At 36.1% G+C, this 20,452-nt stretch overlaps 3 protein-coding genes and 1 long non-coding RNA gene across 4 annotated transcripts; 3 read left to right on the forward strand and 1 right to left on the reverse strand.

The window, feature by feature from the left end:
* The first annotated feature begins 1,311 nt into the window (after positions 1–1,311).
* LOC144446884 (uncharacterized) lies at positions 1,312–2,121 on the forward strand. The gene has a single exon (XM_078136729.1). It carries the CDS (start codon positions 1,312–1,314, stop codon positions 2,119–2,121), a length of 810 nt encoding a protein of 269 aa, XP_077992855.1.
* A 5,725-nt stretch (positions 2,122–7,846) lies between these two features.
* On the forward strand, positions 7,847–8,671 carry LOC144446885 (uncharacterized). Its single transcript, XM_078136730.1, has one exon. The coding sequence runs from the start codon at positions 7,847–7,849 to the stop codon at positions 8,669–8,671; it is 825 nt and encodes a 274-aa protein (XP_077992856.1).
* Positions 8,672–12,699: 4,028 nt separating this feature from the next.
* On the forward strand, positions 12,700–13,308 carry LOC144446886 (uncharacterized). The gene has a single exon (XM_078136731.1). The coding sequence runs from the start codon at positions 12,700–12,702 to the stop codon at positions 13,306–13,308; it is 609 nt and encodes a 202-aa protein (XP_077992857.1).
* Positions 13,309–14,598: 1,290 nt separating this feature from the next.
* Positions 14,599–18,326, reverse strand: LOC144446788 (uncharacterized). Its single transcript, XR_013481975.1, has 3 exons — positions 18,289–18,326; positions 16,808–17,396; positions 14,599–15,433 (listed from the first exon to the last, which is right to left on the reverse strand). It is a non-coding gene; the product is annotated as an uncharacterized LOC144446788 (long non-coding RNA).
* Positions 18,327–20,452: the final 2,126 nt, after the last annotated feature.

Raw genomic sequence — 20,452 nt, forward strand, 5'->3', positions numbered from 1 at the left:
AGTTCCTTTTGACATTTTATGTTTAAACAACATTCTAAAGTTTTCGACAAAGATTTTACATAGTGACCCAAGTAAGTACATAACCAGATTCAACAACGTCTTAGCACAGATGCGTATTTGTATAGTTGATATATGTACCATATTATAGGAAATTTGAAGCTTGCATTTTTAAGATATAGCCTGGTTACCTAAAATCATTAATTGTGCAATTTTTTCATTAAAACTGTAAACTATATCAACAAATTTATAGGACATATGCACTTTGTTATGTTTAATGTATGTACTAAATTGTATTGAAATTGAAGTGTGTAGTCTTAAGATGTAACCTAATTACCGAAACTCATGAATTATGCAAATTATTCATTAACATTGTAAGGGACATCAACAAACTTTAAAGGACATATTTGATTTGTTAACGTATGTACTAAATTATATTGAAATTGAAGTGTGTAGTCTTACGATATTGCTTAATTAGTTGACTTCATTGATATGCAAATTTCCCTAATTACCATGAACAGATCTCGCTCAAAATCTAATCAGGTCTAGTCATTACCCCAAACATTATATGTACCAAATTTCAGTATAATTGAGCCAGCTGTTTTAAAAAAACTGATGATACAGGCAGACAGACAGACAGACAGACAGACAGACAGACAGACAGACAGACAGACAGACAGACAGACAGACAGACAGACAGACAGACAGTCTGTCTGTCTTTCTCTGTCTGTCTGTCTGTCTGTCTGTCTATCTGTCTATCTATCTATCTATCTATCTATCTATCTATCTACTTATTTATTTATGTACTAAATTGTATTGAAATTGAAGTATGCAGTCTTAATATATAGCCTAATTACCGAAAATCATTAATTATGCAAATTATTCATTAATCAGAGAGTCTGTCTGTCTGTCTGTCTGTCTGTCTCTCTATCTATCTATCTATCTATCTATCTATCTATTTACTTATTTATTTATTTATTTATTTTTTTATTTATTTGTTCATTTTATTATTTATTTATTCATTCATTTATTTTTGCCTTCTCCAACCATGGTGGCTTTTGTGTCGAATTGTATCAGCACTTAATTACATGTTGTACAGTTGCTCATTTGAATTGGTATTTAACGACCGCGATGTGCTCATTGGTCAAGAGACTTAATGCAATAAATAGAATTAAATTGAATTAATAACAACGCAATATCATTAGACGACAAAGGAAAATACAAACTTGGAAACATTTATTCTGTTTAACGAAGAAGACTTCATGAAATCGTTGCAAGATACTATCTTGAAATATTTCCCATTTCAGGTCAAAGATGGCACAGAAGAAAATAATACTATGGTGTATCCCCCGGACACGATCAACTGCGTTTGAATTATCAATGGCATCAGTTCCAAGCTTCAAAGTGTTCCACGAGGAACATACACTTGCGGAAGTGATGGGTGAAGATAGAGTACCCGGTCCTTACTCCAACTTTCCTATACTGCCTAACTATTCCTTCAAAGATGTAAAGAAAAGATTAGAAGCAGACCACCCCGGTAAAGAAGTGATTTTTGCAAAAGATATGGTATCATGTGCCCCCGTACAAGGAAGTTATAATAGCTTGCCTGATGGTTACCAAAGTACCTTCCTTATCAGACATCCAAAAGAAACGTACCCATCGTTTTACAAGCTCAACACGAGTTCGAAGGAAAAGGGGTTGTTGCAAACTGATGCCATTGAGTTAACTCTTACCTATGGTTCTTTCCAGCCGATGTATGACTTGTATAATTATCTCACCAAAGAGAAGGGTCAGCAACCAGTGGTCATAGATTCGAACGATCTGATCCAGAACCCACGTGATCTACTACAGCGGTATTGTAAAATCATGGGAATCCCGTTTTATGAAAGTATGTTAAATTGGCAGCCAGGAAATATCGGACACTGGCACGAATTGCTTTCAGGTCCATATTTTTCATTCGTGTACAAGTCTGCCATTGAAAGTTCTGGTTTTTTCCCTCCTAAACCAAAGACTGTGACAGTCCCGCCTAGTGGTGAAGAAAACGACGATATGCCACAAGCAATCAAAGAAGCCATTGAGAAAGATACGGTTATATTCGAAGGCGTTATAAAGAACAAAATGTGAACATTCTTCAAATATAAAATTGCAATGCTCCATTGTATGCATAGCATTTTCTTACAATTTCAATTAATCTCAACAAATTCCCCAGATGTACGTCGAAATAATATTCATCTCATTCGTTACATTCCCCCCCCCCCGCCTTTCGCACTTTCCCTTTTGATGCCCCATATTAGGGCGCCCCCACGCATCGAAATACCCCTTCACAAAAATATAAGGGAGATGAGGGGAGTAGAGTATGACGTATCTTACATTCTTTTGACTCTACCCTTTGGAAACTATCTTCCTGAGTTAATCGCTTCAGTATGCAGCACTTCTGTAGCAAAAGTCAATTGACCAACATTTTTCCGTCACATCTCAATTTTATTTTTGACTGGAAGTGAATAAAATAGTCACTGTCCCGTTCATCTATCAATCGCAGTTTAGATTTTGTCCATCATATTACTAACTCAATAACAATTTTGACACCGGTGTGATTTTTGCACTAAAAGACGAAGTATAAAAAGTCATCAAGTAAACTGAACATGAACGTATATTTTGTCTGTGTTTTAGGTTTCATTATAACTCGGAGTTAATTGCCTACACTAAAGAATTTGATTCTCTCTTGCGCTTTTAGTACACTTTCAAACAAATGTTGCAGCCCTATAGAATGTTTTCATTAAAAATTCAATGGTAGACTAAGTGATATGTAGTTTAAAGTGGTCATATGTATGAGGATTCGGTATTTATTTTGGATTTTTACTTTATAAAACAATTTCATCATGGCCTCGTACCTGAAAAATCAACTCATAATTTGCTAAAAGCTAGTGTAAAAGGTTTGTTATCGTACGTACAATAACAAACATTTCTACTCATTTATTAATCTTTCACAATTGACTGAGTTACAAAAAAGGACCTGCATATGCATATTGTTGATTTGTTTAAGCCATGATAAAATTGTTTTACAAATTAAAAAATCCAAAATAAATACCCTCATCCAAGTGACCACTTTTAAATGTTGAAATGTGAAAACGGAGTAAATAAAAACAAACTGCATAGTAGTGATACACTTAATAATATTTATTTATTCCAGTAATAATTTTAATAATAACAATATATATTTATATCACAATTTTTTATTATAAATGTCTTAGTCCGATTATCCTGTTTGCCTCGCTTGTAGTACAATGTACTCTGTTTATCTCTCCTACCAGATACCAGTAAACGGGGTACCACAATCGCCATGAACAGACTAAAATCTGATTGATGGATCCTTATTATTACATCACCGATATCATAGTATCGATAATGGGCTATTTGTTGGCAAATTGAGTTTATCAATTGTTATTATGATAGAAGAATACTTGTACAATAAAAAGGATCGCTTATGACGTTATTCTCCACATCCAATACAATTCACAAGATAGTCCGGTGGTCGACATTTTCGTCTGCGTCTCAAGCCATACCTTTTCCAACTATAAGTACACAGTCGTTTGCTAGAAATACCAGTAGCGGTTTTAAACGGAAGTGACGGTGGTTTGGACTCTGTGTCATCTTCTAAATCGTCGTCATCGTCTCCCAGTATTTTTGGCACCATTGCTGATAGTTTATTAATGTTAATAATTTTCAGATGAGTGAACGCAACTTTTATTTCTGTAGGTTTGTGTTGGAGTAAATAAATAACACCCCATGCGTTTGTTAAGTTCACGTAAAACATACTGTACAACAAAATGAAGATTATACATCCGGGAACCCCTATGATCGTCAAGACAACAAGTCCGACAAGGCAAGCAGTAGAGATTTTCAAAACTCGTCGAATGTTGAGTTTTTGGATGACAATGTTGTTGTATTCTTCCATTTCAACCATCAATGATCCAGTTCCCATCTCTAAATTGTGCATTTTCCAGTGTCCCCTCGATGTTTCCTGTGTTTATAAAATCTGGAAAGTGTGTCAAGTCAAGAGAAATTTTTGTATATTCTAAGTTCAGATGATAAACTTCCTTTTGCCAAATTCCTTTTAGATACATCTCGAAAGATATCCCCAGCAGACAAGTAACTTGTATTGTATTTTTTGTCTTGTATTGTATTGTATTGTGTTTACTATACCATGCTTTCCACAGCATGTTGCTAAGTAATAAAGTAAAGTATTTGGTATGAGAAAGGGTCTCCGTTTTCCATATGATGTTCAGTTCAGTTTCGGGGTTAAGGTATGAATACAACACCTGTTCAGTCTATTTCCTTACATTGTTGTTTGAACATTGATCAATATGAAGACATATTTCTCCGAGATGACTATAGTTTTAAATCAGACTGTTTTCGATGGTACTCTTATAGTGCCGATGTATCTATAGCTCTTTGTATTTGTATTCGCACACCTAACTCTGGAAATATGAGAGCCCACGTGTGTCATTTTTCAATTGTCGAATTCTTGATTTTAATAAGTTAATCGGAAGAAGAAGAGTGCGGGGGGGGGGGGGGGGTAGAGATTTTTGTCCTCTAACTTGATGTCCTAGGTATATAATATGCTAACAGACGTAGCCACTAGTGTCTCTTCTCGGTTCTTTACCAATACATTTAATAAACAAACATACACATAGTCTTGCTGCTAGACGTTCGGACTTTCTTCCGATACGATAAGCGAATGGAGTTCCCTCGAAAGTGATCGACCTTCGGTCGCTTGTCGTATTGTATCGGAAGAACACCCGAGCGAGGTCTATCAGCTAGACTAACGTACATGTAAAGCCAGCAGTAACACATATACACTATGATGTCACTGTATCCAAGTCTCATTCTTTAAAACGAAATCACTCGAGCACCACAGGAATAGCTCAATCACACGTGACCAACTTCAGTGGTTCACCGGCCTTCTTACCAGCTCGAGATTCAATTCTTTCTCAAACTAGCTAGTTCCAGTCTGGCCTTTATTGATTGAAACACGCAAAAGTGTTACATTACACACTTTCTTAGACATGGAAGTATTTTTCAAGTTAACTTCAACGTGATTGGTTCAAAGTTAAACGACGAATCAAAGTCAATCTTTAATCCGCAATTCTAAATTCTGTTAAAACATGGCTTCAAATGCATAGATGATTAATCATCACTTATTGGACAATACCAAGGCTGTATTCTTTCATTATGACAATATGAATGGTCAACCTGTACAGTAACTAGCATGACAACTTATCAACGCATACCTTCCTCATTCAACAAAACCACGGTTTGACTATTTGTCTGTTTATATCTAGAATCAAAAGAAATATATTTTTAAAAATTGTAGAAATTATAAATATTGAATTATAAGTATTTCAGCATTCTATTCATCAATTTGAAACGTTTGTCACAAAGTCTGCATTATCTCTCTTGAAAGTTATATTTGAATTGCCAAATTTTCTTTGACCATCAGACGCCGCACAGATCTCCGGACGTCGGTTTTTGCGCCCTCTGTTGGCGATACCGAGTCCTTGTCAATGTATTCAAGTACCTACCTGTACCAGCTTATTCAACGCATCTTGCCAAATTATCGACGATCAGTGTACAGTTGGTATATGTCATTTATTATTAGTATGGGTAACAGCCTATGGCCATACTATAATGTTGCCATTGCAAGAGATATATAGAGAATGTACTAATGCCCAGATTTTCAGAAGGGGTTGCGCCCCGGGGTGCGCGACCACTGGACTCAGTCAATTTCAAAGGGGAGAGAGAGAGAGAGAGAGAGAGAGAGAGAGAGAGAGAGAGAGAGAGAGAGAGAGAGAGAGAGAGAGAGAGAGAGAGAGAGAGAGAGAGAGAGAGAGAGAGAGAGAGAGAGAGAGAGAGAGAGAGAGAGAGAGAAGATCATATACAAAGAAATCACACATATACAATATACATGTTTAAATTAAGGTCTATGGTCTCATATGTTTTCGAGATCATGGCCATGACCTTAATAACAAACAGTGTTCTCGGTTTGCACGCCACTTTTAGGCCCTCAATAGCCATAATCAACTGTTACAAATACAGTTTCAGGGATTGTTCACGTATTTAACTATATATTAATCACTGCACTATCTTACAGGTATCAATCCCCATATACGTGTATAACAACCACGCGCCATTGGGCATAGAACTAGAAACTTTTCAAATGTCGTTACTCCGGTTTTGTCTACTTGAAGTAGGCACCAGCAATTATCGGCTGCATGACATCCGGTCATCTAAACATACAATTGGGTCAGAGCTGATGGTCAGATCTGATCAAAGATACATATTTATATATTAATATTTAATCATACTTATATCTACTTACATATTCAGTAGAAAAATTACAGTGATCTTTGGGTTTAACAAAATTATGTTCAAGAATTAAAATGTACTCCACTCGACCTCTGTTAGCAGCCGAGGATAGCAGAGGAGGCCGAACAGGTATCACGTGACACCCATGGGGGTAGGATCACAGACAGTTGTGACCCGAAATATGTTTCTGAAAGTAAATGAATTATCGATAATATTGACTTATTTGGCCGATATTAAATGAAAGGGATCAAATTACACAACTTTTCAGGACCACGTAATTCCGCTAACGTTAACGTTGTGATATAGCCGTTAGGGGGAGTACATGGTGTTAGAAACCCGTGTAATTTACACTTTTCGTTTATTTTACGCCACTCTTATCGATATTTTTATTTCATTTTCTGAAACATATAACATCACGTGTCTGTGGTAGGATCATGGCAATGTGTCTACAGTTACGGTTAGTCGTAAATGTAGCGCCCTCTCAGGTATCCCTATCATTAAATCATAGTAGTCCTAGCAGAGCACTCTGTGCCACTCGTCACACGTACTTGTCTATATAGCTAGCTAGCTGTCAAGGGCTTAGGGTCTACAGTCAACAACGTAACTGGACAACCATCAAAGTTGGTTAGTAATTGTATACAATATCCATTCACGATAACAACTTTTCGTTGTTGTCAAATGTGAGAGCAAAACGTACATGACATAATATTTCTTTTCAAAAGCTGTATTATTTTACGATGTATAATGGCTTTCAGTGTAATTGTACTTTTCAAAGATTTTCCGTCATCTAATAGTCATGATTTAGTGACATTACACACATCAAAGACACACACTACTGAGTGATTTAGTGGCTTTAATTAACTGGGATTAATCTGCTAATCCGACGGCATTTTATCTGACCTCGAGTCACTTTTGTATACGTAGGTTTTCGTTCGGGGTCAACAGTTACAAGAATAGGCCTATTTAAACTATACATAAGGTCGGTACCGTACCACGTACAAGGTTACACTCAGTTACAGGTTACAGGTTAGTGTAATCTATAGATAAGGTCGTACCGTACCACGTATGAGGTCAAATGAAACCAGTTGATCTATGGGTAAGACCCCGAGGTAAGACACTTTGACGTGACCACTTTATACTTTTAATATTATGTGAACATACTAGAAACCCAGTAATTTTGTCGCTCTAGCTCCGTATGCTTTCTGTTCGTGTGTTTCTTCTTGGACAACTGCACAGGGTGGTTTATCTAGCTAGTACTATCTATTCTTCCAAAATCTACCCCTAAAGGTACATGTATACATTACTCAGTACATGAAGTGTAATAACAACGCAATGATAACGACAACGACAGAAAAGCTCAAGTTTGATATATAAACGTGGAAATAATTACCATTATGTTTGTTATGCTGATGCTTGCGATGACGTCATGGAATCTTTGCAAGATACTGCTATATATAAATGATTTCCCATTTCAGGTCTAAAGATGGCGCAGAAGAAAATAATACTATGGTGTAGCCCGCGAGCACGATCGACTGTGCTTGAATTATCAATGGCATCAGTTCCAAGCTTCAAAGTGTTCCACGAGGAATACATACTTGCGTCGTTGATGGGTGAAGATAGAGCACCTGGTCCTTTCTCCAAGCATCCTATACTACCAAACTATTCGTTCAAAGATGTGAAGAAAAGATTAGAAGCAGACGACCCCGATAAAGAAGCTGTTTTTGTAAAAGATATGGTATCCTGTGCCTCCGCACAAGGAAATTATGATAGCTTGCCTGATGGTTACCAAAGTACCTTTCTTCTCAGACATCCAAAAGAAACGTACCCATCGTTTTACAAGCTCTGCACGGGTTTGAAGGAAAGGGGGTTGTTGCAAACTGATGCCGTTGAGTTCACTCTTACCTATGGTTCTTTCCAGCCGGTGTATGACTTGTATAATTATCTCACCAATGAGAAGGGTCAGCAACCAGTGGTCATAGATTCCGACGATCTGGTCCAGAACCCACGTGATCTACTACAGCGGTATTGTAAAATCATGGGAATCCCGTTTTATGACAGTATGTTAAATTGGCAGCCAGGAAACATTGGACACTGGCATGAATTGCTTTCAGGTCCATATTTTTCATTCATGTACAAGTCTGCTATCGAAAGTTCGGGTTTTCTTCCTCCTAAACCCAAGACTAGTGGTGAAGAAAACGACGATATGCCACCAGCAATCAAAGAAGCCATTGAGAAAGATACTGTTATGTTCGAAGAAATTATAAAGAACAAAATGGGAACATATCCATCAGTTTACAGTTTAATATAATTGGGGCAAGGAGCTCTGTACTTTTAAAAATATAATTGCATTTGAAATAGAAGATGACGAAATGTGATGGTGACACGCAGTATTGATAAATTACAGTTTTATCATCTATACAGTATTTTCATTATCTATTTTCTTCGAATTCGTAATTCGTAATTCGTAAATTGTGTTTTCAGCGTAGATGTAAACATGTTAATGTTACCTTTGTAATTTTATTATGTTAGACTTGAAACTTTCTGTACATTGTACTGGGTAACCCCCTTGCCCAACGTCTCGTGTATATTCTTCTATACATGACGGGCAATTTGTCACACGATGGCAATACGGGGAAGATCCGCGCGCAAGGGTTGTTTTTACTGCCCTCGGATTTGAGGAAAAAGGGTCTTCCTTTTCCATAATTATGCTGCATGACATCAAACATTGTAAATTCGGTTTGGGGGTTATGGTACAACACCTTGCCAGTCTATTTGTGATTATTGTGTATCATGCAAATGAACCTTTGGAGGATACTTGTCTGCATTGTTCTTCTTGAACATCGATCAATCCCATACTTCTTTGAGGCCATAATCCTTTGAGAAGAATGTACTGTGTTTTAAATTAGAGTCACTATGTAATCAGATGTACTTGTGTTAATGTGTCAATGGGTTCATATCCATTTACTTGTATATCTTTATTAATTTGTATTAGTATTTATATTTATATTTTGTTCTGGATATATGCGGTTCGACTCCTGTGTGTTCTAGGAGCATATCTTTCCGAAGCTGACACACATCATACATGCATGCGTTCGCTGTCTGTGACTCTTGGTCTTTATTTTACAGTAAATGTTGATCAGAAGAGACTGACATGTAAACTTATATTTGTATTGCTTTGCTACCACATAAAGAATCCATTATGATCAGTTAGTCTGCATTCAGAGCGCAAATTATATTTTGTCATATTCCTCAAAGAATATCTTTTATTGATTGCTTAATGTGTGCACAGACATAACATATAATGTGTAATACAATATAATCAGAATGTATTGTACCGGTAGAGTACACATTCTACAGTCTACTGAACTCACGCTACTCACAACTGCTCAGATCAGCAATCCGACGTCGTCTTGAGTTCATTGCACCAGGGGCGACGGCGACGGGCAATGCTAGTAATGCTACTAAAGTTGAATTTGATTAAGAACTAACATTCAAAAAATGCCCGTCAATATCGTTTTTTTTCTGACATATCTCGAAACATATCTCGGGCCGGTCACAAGTATCTGTGTCAATGTTTGAACTAATGTTCGTGAATAGCGCCCTCTCTGGTATCGTGTCATTATATAGTCTAAGAACCGTCTGTGCCACTCCTCACCTCTCCTACATGTCTAGTGCAAGAACTTTGGGTCTACAATCAACACCACAACTGGAAAACCACCAAAGCTGGTTAGTATACAACATCCATTTACGATAACAACTTTTTGTTGCATTGTACATGTTGTTTAATATGTGAGTAACACGTAGCCTAACATTTCCTTTCAAAAGCTGTATTAATTACTAGTAATTTACCACTGTATATTTTACAATGTAATGTTATTAATTAGATGGCGTTAATATAATTTAAATCTGTCTTCATCTCGCATATACATGTAGTGGCTTTACAAGACGGCATTTTATCAGACGTATGGTGCATACCTGAAACTAACCACACCTGTTGAGCCAACGATAATTTTGACTTTGTAGTTGTACTTTTTCAAAGATTTTACTTGGTCTAATGGTCACGATCTAAACCATCAAAGACACACATAAAATACTGAGTGATTACTGGCTTGGAATAATTAGGATTAATCTGCTAATCCAAGGGCATTTAATGTGATCACGAGTCACATTCGTAGCCATTCTTTCAGAGTCACAAGAACAAGTCAACCTGGGAGGTCAACATGACCTATGGGCACTGTCTCTTCTGACTCTACCACGTATAACCTCTGGGTCAAATGGTGTCAGCTGATATATGGATTGACTACTTTATCATTGATATAACCATACTATAGGCCTATAGCTAGTAGATTAAAAGTAGTCGCTCTAGATCCATATGCTTCTGTTGCAGCGTTTCTTCTAAGACAACTGCACCCCCGGAACTGCACATAGTGGTCCCATTACTGGTTTATCTATAATAGTTAATAATCGCTATTCTTCCAAACTCTACCCCTGAAGGTACGGCTGTATATTACTAAGTAGACGAAGTGTAATCACAGAGCGCTCAGGCTTAGTCAGTTATGTGTATACAAACAAACAAACAAACAAACAAACAAACAAACAAACAAACAAACAAACAAACAAACAAACATACATACATACATACATACATACATACATACATACCAGTACATGCCAGTACATACAGACAGACAGACAGACAGACAGACAGACAGGCAGGCAGGCAGGCAGGCAGGCAGGCAGGCAGGCAGGCAGGCAGACAGACAGACAGACAGACAGACAGACAGACAGACAGACAGACAGTCAGTCAGACAGACAGACAGACAGACAGACAGACAGACAGACATAAACAAAAACAAACTTTCAAACAAACTCAAACAAAGAAATAAATAAATAAATAAATAAATAAATAAATAAATAAATAAATAAATACTGACAAGCATCAACAAAAGAGGAATTACTATGAGTTTTCTTTTATTCGAAATAGTCACAATTGTACATACTCCACAATTTGTTAGTGATCCTTTGTTGGGTGTGTACAATTGTGACTACATTGTGTATTTCGAATATAAGAAAATATAATTCTTGTCGTTGATACTGAATTGTAATTACTCTTTTGTTGATTCTTGTCAGTACTTATTTATGTATTGTCTGTTTGTTGATTTTTTTGTTCTTTTTCGTAAACATAACTAAGCCTGAGCGTCCTGTGGTTCATCTTTCATTTTGTAAGAAACTTGTAGGCGTAAAACAATGTACTCAGAATGAGTTCATTTATGGACAACTGGGAAGAGTTCCTTTTGACATTTTATGTTTAAACAAGATTCTAAAGTTTTCGACAAAGATTTTACATAGTGACCCAAGTAAGTACATAACCAGATTCAACAACGTCTTAGCACAGATGCGTATTTGTATAGTTGATATATGTACCATATTTATGAAATTTGAAGCTTGCATTTTTAAGTCATAGTCTAGTTAACTAAAATCATTAATTGTGCAATTTTCTCATTAAAACTGTAAACTATATCAACAAATTTATAGGACATATGCACTTTGTTATGTTTCACGTATGTACTAAATTGTATTGAAATTGAAGTATGTAGTCTTAAGATATAGCCTAATTACTGAAACTCATGAATTATGCAAATTATTCATTAACATTGTAAGGGACATCAACAAACTTTAAAGGACATATTTGATTTGTTATGGTTAACGTATGTACTAAATTTTGTATTGAAATTGAAGTGTGTAGTCTTACGATATTGCTTAATTAGTTGATTTCATTGATATGCAAATTTCCCTAATTACCATGAACAGATCTCGCTCAAAATCTAACCAGGTCTAGTCATTACCCCTAACATTATATGTAGCAAATTTCAGCATAATTGAGAGCCAGCTGTTTTAAAGAAAATGATGACACACACACAGAGACAGACAGACAGACAGACAGTCTGTCTGTCGATCTATCTATCTATCTATCTATCTATCTATCTATCTATCTATCTATCTATCTATCTATCTATCTATCTATCTTTTTAGTTATTTATTTAATTATTTATTTATTCATTCATTTATTTGTGCCTTCTCCAACCATGGTGGCTTTTGTGTCGAATTGTATCAGCACTTAATTACATGTTGTACAGTTGCTCTGTTGTGACGTCATTTGAATTGGTATTTAACGACCGCGATGTGCTCATTGGTCAAGAGACTTAATGCAATAAATAGAATTAAATTGAATTAATAACAACGCAATGTCATTAGACGACAAAGGAAAATACGAAGAAGACTTCATGAAATCGTTGCAAGATACTATATTGAAATATTTCCTATTTCAGGTCAAAGATGGCACAGAAGAAAATAATACTATGGTGTATCCCCCGGACACGATCAACTGCGTTTGAATTATCAATGGCATTAGTTCCAAGCTTCAAAGTGTTCCACGAGGAATACGGACTTGCGGAAGTGATGGGTGAAGATAGAGCACCTGGTCCTTACTCCAACTTTCCTATACTGCCACACTATTCCTTCAAAGATGTAAAGAAAAGATTAGAAGCACACCACCCCGATAAAGAAGTGGTTTTTGTAAAAGATATTGTATCTGCCTTTGCACGAGAAAATTATGATAGCTTGCCTGATGGTTACCAAAGTACCTTCCTTATCAGACATCCAAAAGAAACGTACCCATCGTTTTACAAGCTCACCACGAGTTTGAAGGAAAGGGGGTTGTTGCAAACTGATGCCATTGAGTTCACTCTTACCTATGATTCTTTCCAGCCGGTGTATGACTTGTATAATTATCTCACCAAAGAGAAGGGACAGCGACCAGTGGTCATAGATTCGAACGAGCTGATCCAGAACCCACGTGATCTGCTACAGCGGTATTGTAAAATCATGGGAATCCCGTTTTATGAAAGTATGTTAAAATGGCAGCCAGGAAATATTGGACACTAGCACGAATTGCTTTCAGGTCCATTGTTTTCATTCATGTACAAGTCTGCTATCGAAAGTTCTGGTTTTCTTCCTCCTAAACCAAAGACTGTGACAGCGTCGCCTAGTGGTGAAGAAAACGACGATATGCCACAAGCAATCAAAGAAGCCATTGAGAAAGATGCGGTTATGTTCGAAGAAATTATAAAGAACAAAATGTGAACAATTTTCGAATATAAAATTGCATTGCTCCATTGTATGCATAGTTTTTTCTTACAATTTTAATTAATCTCAACAAATTCACAGATGTACGTCGAAGTACTAGTAATATTCATCTCATTCGTTACATTCCCCATGCCTTTTGCACCAATTCCCTATCCGCATCATTGTTTTGATGCCCCATATTCATGATATTGGAGCGTCCTCACGCATCGACCTACCCCGTCACAAAATAAGGTAGATGAGGGGAGGACGTAGGACATGACGTATCTTACATTCTATTGACTCTACCCTTTGGAAACTATCTTCCTGAGTTGATTGTATGCAACACTTCCCAAGCAAAAGTCAATAGACCAACATTTTTCCGTCACATGTCAATTTTATTTTTGACTGGAAGTGAAGAAAATAATCACCGTTCCATTCATATGTCAATCGCTGTGTAAAGTTTGCCCATCATATTACTAACTCAATAACAATTATGACACTGTGTGATTAATGTACTTTAGACGAAGTATAAAAACTCATCAAGTAAACATGAACATGAACGTATATTTTGTCTGTGTTTTAGGTTTCATTATAACTCGGAGTTGATTGCCTACACTAAAGAATTTGATTCTCTCTTGCGCTTTTAGTACACTTTCAAACAAATATTGCAGCTCTATAGAATGTTTTCATTAAAAATTCAATGGTAGACTATGTGATATATGGTTTAAAGTGATCATATGGATGAGGATTGGGTATTTATTTTGTATTTTTTAATTTATAAAATAATTTATCATGGCTTCCTACTTGAAAAATCAACTCATAATTTGCTAAAAGCTAGTGTAAAAGGTTTGTTATCGTACGTACAATAACAAACATTTCTACTCATTTATTAATCTTTTACAATTGACTGAGTTACAAAAAAGGACCTGCATATGCATATTGTTGATTTGTTTAAGCCATGATAAAATTGTTTTACAAATTAAAAAATCCAAAATAAATACCCAATCCTCATCAAAGTGACCACTTTTAAATGTTGAAATGTGAAAACGGAGTAAATAAAAACAAACTACATAGTAGTGATACATTTAATAATATTTATTTATTCCAGTAATAATTTTAATAATAATATATATCTATCACAATTTTTTATTATAAATGTCTTAGTCCGATTATCCTGTTTGCCTCGCTTGTAGTACTCTGTTTATCTCTCCTACCAGATACCAGTAAACGGGGTACCACAATCGCCATGAACAGACTAAAATCTGATTGATGGATCCTTATTATTACATCACCGATATCATAGTATCGATAATGGGCTATTTGTTGGCAAATTGAGTTTATCAATTGTTATTATGATAGAAGAATACTTGTACAATAAAAAAGATCGCTTATGACGTCATTCTCCACATCCAATACAATTCACAAGATAGTCCGGTGGTCGACATTTTCGTCTGCGTCTCAAGCCATACCTTTTCCAACTATAAGTACACAGTCGTTTGCTAGAAATACCAGTAGCGGTTTTAAACGGAAGTGACGTTGGTTTGGACTCTGTGTCATCTTCTAAATCGTCGTCATCGTCTTCCAGTGTTTTTGGCACCATTGCTGATAGTTTATTATCAATGTTAATAATTTTCAGATGAGCGAACGCAACTTTTATTTCTGTAGGTTTGTGTTGGAGTAAATAAATAACACCCCATGCGTTTGTCAAGTACACGTAAAACATACTGTACAACAAAATGAAGATTATACATCCGGGAACCCCTATGGTCGTCAAGACAACAAGTCCGACAAGGCAAGCAGTAGAGAATTTCAAAACTCGTCGAACGTTGAGTTTTTGGATGACAAAGTTGTTGTATTCTTCCATTTCAACCATCAATGATCCAGTTCCCATCTCTAAATTGCGCATTTTCCAGTGTCCCCTTGATGTTTCCTGTGTTTATAAAATCTGGAAAGTGTGTACAAATTATATTTTTAGAATATAACCTCCAACGAGGTATAATATTGATGTCTGCATAATTAATGATTTTCGGTAATTACATAATAGTTTAAGTATGCAAACTTCAAATTTCACACAGTTTGGTATAATTAATTTGTAAATGAAGTATATGTATGGTAGCTAAGCTTATATAACTTAGAATATTGTATTCCAGCAATTGATGTGTCTAGAGAAAAAAGTCTGATTCAGTTTACATCTGGAATAACGTTCAACGATGTTAAGATGTGACTAGTGTTCACTAATAGAAAATTGGTAACAATACGGCTTATGAGTAGGTCATACAGCTTTTTATACCATGCACAAGCCATTCAGAAAAAAAAAACATTATGAAATATGTATTCTGGTCGTTCTACGTCATGACAACGCGCGTCTATGTCACGATAACGTGTGTCTACGTCACTGGTTCTGCTGTGTTCGAAATATGAGTCAAACCGATCAAAATTACTACTACTTTCCCCCCGATTTTTCTTTGAAATTACGAGCGCTGGTATAATTATGTTATCTGAAATATTTTTCTTCATTCAGCCGGAAAATGCTCGTGACCTAAGAGTTGTCACTACGAGTCGATAGACGAGTAGTGATAAAGGCTCCTTAGGTCACTCGTATTTTCCCTTGCTGAACGAAGAAAAATATTGGGAATAACATTTCATCACTTCCCTTTTACAGGTTAGGTAAACAAACTTTAATTGCCATAGTAAATCAAGATTATAAAATACACATTAAACTATGAAAAATGTGTATAATAGTTCAAATTTTGCGTTCTCCTTACTACATCTACGAAAAATATAAGCATGATAATAAGAGGAATGTCCAACAGTTAAATATCATCTAAATAAAAATGAAAGGCTATAGATCGTGATAAATAAAACTGAATAATTGAGATAGTCGACGGTACAGTCCATACAACTCACGTAGCATGAATAGCCTGACGACAATTCCTAAACAGCTATCGGAATTACGAAAAATTAAACATCGTGTCTATGTTGGTTTTAGTGTGCATTATTTAGACATAGCGAGAATCGCATATAGTTTATAAAAATACCTTTAACCTCACTTCTAGGTTCTTAGGATCAGGTTTCTTGTACGTCATCAAATATGCAAATATTTTAATGCTTCACCGTAAAGATCAATATACAGCTACGATATATACATTATATTTGATGGAAACAATTAACGTTTTGACATTGATATGATTGGTGTGGGGGGGTGAAGTTGTTTGCTAGCAGACTTTGTGGAAGATGGTAAGTATTTACTAAATGAAATAAAAAAATTCTCAAAACATTACAGTCTACTCAACCATGTGTAATAATGAGTGGTGCTTACCTGAACCGATCAAAACAAAAATGTCCTCACATTACGACTTCTCTGTACCTTCTCTGTTAGACATTTCGTAGTGGTGACGTTTGAGATAAACATAGTCACGTGGGATATACGTACACGAGAATGACAAACTTACTAGTAATAATGGAATACACTATAGTGACGGGATGTAGAATGTCGGCTACGTAATGTTATCATTACTGTCAGACGATGACTGGTTTCCTGCATATGTATGTCACGTGTTAAAATGATGAGTAATTGTTCTATTAATAGATTTTGCTCAATGACGTTATTGTTCTATGACTGAAACATATTTCATTGTATAAATGTTGATTTTGCAAACCATTATAGGTAATACGTTATAATCTGTGGTTTCAGAAAATTCTGACATCATAGGGATTGAAATAACAAGTGTAGTAATTTATAACCATGGCTGCTGCCTCAACCATTGTAGCTCTTAATAGAAATTACTGTGACCAGACATGAACCATTGATAAACAGTTTTCTCTCAGCGTTGGGTGTAAACGAATCGCAACAAGTAGCTGGTTTGGTAACTTGAACTACACATGCGCCGTACCGATTCTAAATATTTCTTTTTAGAATAAAGTTAAACAGAACTGAATACATATAAATCATTTCGATATTCGATATCGATATTAGAGAGGACCAGACCATATAGATAAAAAGTGTGCGTGATTTTAACCTTACCCCTTCTTTAAATTTGGCTCAATTCGAAACCAGTAAAGTTAAAACAAAAGGGGTGAACAGAAAGTTCTCGATACACTTTTGCATCCGCCAGTCCACACAGTGCGATTTAGAGGTGTTCACGTGTTCAAGCGTGATAGGTTGACGAGTAATTTTAATATTAGAAAGTTTCGGCTACACGTTCAACGTGTACGAGCACGTGTGACGTAGGAGATTTTGTGCTACTACGTCGCAATTTTGACCTACTCCTCTGCGTACTGACAAGTTTCGCGGGCGTTTCGAACGTGGCGACGGCTGTTTACACGTACGTAAACAACGTGAAATTTCTTTTAATTTTTTTTTTTGTAAAATCATCACTAATATAATAAAAAATGCTGATGCTTTAAGCAAGGTTGACCCTTCACAACATAATACACCTCAGTAATTTTGTTTTCCTTGATAAAATATTTAAAATGCAGCCTTGAATCTGTGGCTGCCTTCACGTAACTGACTTTGCACAGAAATCTACTACAGGGCGATTTTATTGTGAACATACGAGATTATTCAAGTAAACATATCTGCTTAATTATTTGTCTTGTCATAATGTCGAGCCATACGGTTATTGTCATTCCGCTATCTATGTCATATAACCAAAACATTAATGTAATATTTAGGCTAACCATTAATGTACGGGGCCTACATGTTACAGAATATAACCCAGCGTGTAAACATAGACATAAACGTGTGAATTAGTGAAACATTATCTCAAAACATAGAAACATTTGAGGAGAAACCGTTACCTGACGGACTCCCCTCAGTTGTGCATGGCCACTCTAGAGGATTGCTCGACGATGACGACGATCGGTGTATTCAGAAATCATTCATTGAAGTGCTCCCTCTCTTGGACACAACTATTATTATCGGAGGGGTTTCACTGTACCAAAAAAGGCGATGGCGTTGTTTTATATAGCGAATTTGTCAATTACTAAGACCCAGAACATATTTTAACAAATAATTTCATGATATAAATATAGTTTCCTTATAATTTTTCATTAAAGTCTATCTAGAAGCAGGGTTATTGCAGATACGGCCAGTTTTATTGGTCACAAGAAACTCGTCCTTGGATAGAGACTTTGACGTAACTGCTCGATGAACCAATCAGCAACTCCCAATCATAGGATTCGACAAGGGCAGGCTTGTCATGTCAGTGCGTGGTCACAGTAAGTGACCAGCGTGATATAAACACAAATAAACAGAAACAACAAACTGACGTTGTCCCAGGAAAGATAAACATTTTCTTGTTAGAATTTGATTGCTCTGAAAATAACTTTATTTTATTATTAACCCTATCAAATCTGATGGGATGCTGAAATATAAAATGGGGATGCTGAAATATAAAATAAAAACGTTAGAAAATAGCACTGGAGGGGGAGTGTGCTCTGCTTCGTCGGGGAGGGGGGGGGTCTCTACTTCAGATGACTTGTCAGCGAGGATTTATTATAACAACTCTGATTAATAAACATATCAAGTGATATGTAGACCTATGCATGATGTAATCGCACCCACGTGACTTAAAACAGTGGCAGATAACCAACTTTCACATTGTGCTTGAAAATCCACTAATACATTTGGCAAAGCTGTTGATCGTAATTTCAAATTCAAACAAATTTAAGAGTTTCTTGAGAACATCAAGACAAGTCTTCCGACAAGATAGGTTGCCGGGTAAATAGACAGACAGACAGACAGACAGACAGACAGACAGACAGACATCCACATAAATTGTCAGTATGGTAGTGACATCCACATAAACTGTCAGTATGGTAGTGACATCCACATAAACTATCAATATGGTAGTGTCATCCACATAAACTGTCAGTATGGTAGTGTCATCCACATAAACTATCAGTATGGTAGTGACATTCACATAAACTATCAGTATGGTAGTGACATCCACATAAACTACCAGTATGGTAGTGTCATCCACATAAACTGTCAGTATGGTAGTGTCATCCACATAAACTGTCAGTATGGTAGTGACATCCACATAACCTATCAGTATAGTAGTGACATCCACATAAACTATCAGTATGGTAGTGACATCCACATAAACTATCAGTATGGTAGTGTCATTCACATAAACTATCAGTATGGTAGTGTCATCCACATAAACTATCAGTATGGTAGTGACATCCACATAAACTATCAGTATGGTAGTGACATCCACATAAACTATCAGTATGGTAGTGACATCCACATAAACTATCAATATGGTAGTGACATCCACATAAACTATCGGTATGGTAGTGTCATCCACATAAACTATCAGTATGGTAGTGACATCCACATAAACTATCAGTATGGTAGTGTCATCCACATAAACTATCAGTATGGTAGTGACATCCACATAAACTATCAGTATGGTAGTGACATCCACATAAACTATCAATATGGTAGTGACATCCACATAAACTATCAGTATGGTAGTGACATCCACATAAACTATCAGTATGGTAGTGACATCCACATAAACTATCAATATGGTAGTGACATCCACATAAACTATCAGTATGGTAGTGACATCCACATAAACTACCAGTATGGTAGTGTCATCCACATAAACTGTCAGTATGGTAGTGTCATCCACATAAACTGTCAGTATGGTAGTGACATCCACATAAACTATCAGTATAGTAGTGACATCCACATAAACTATCAATATGGTAGTGACATCCACATAAACTATCAGTATGGTAGTGTCATTCACATAAACTATCAGTATGGTAGTGTCATCCACATAAACTATCAGTATGGTAGTGACATCCACATAAACTATCAGTATGGTAGTGACATCCACATAAACTATCAGTATGGTAGTGACATCCACATAAACTATCAATATGGTAGTGACATCCACATAAACTATCGGTATGGTAGTGTCATCCACATAAACTATCAGTATGGTAG

The sequence above is a fragment of the Glandiceps talaboti genome, chromosome 15, assembly GCF_964340395.1.
Source record: "Glandiceps talaboti chromosome 15, keGlaTala1.1, whole genome shotgun sequence".
Classification (NCBI taxonomy): domain Eukaryota; kingdom Metazoa; phylum Hemichordata; class Enteropneusta; family Spengelidae; genus Glandiceps; species Glandiceps talaboti.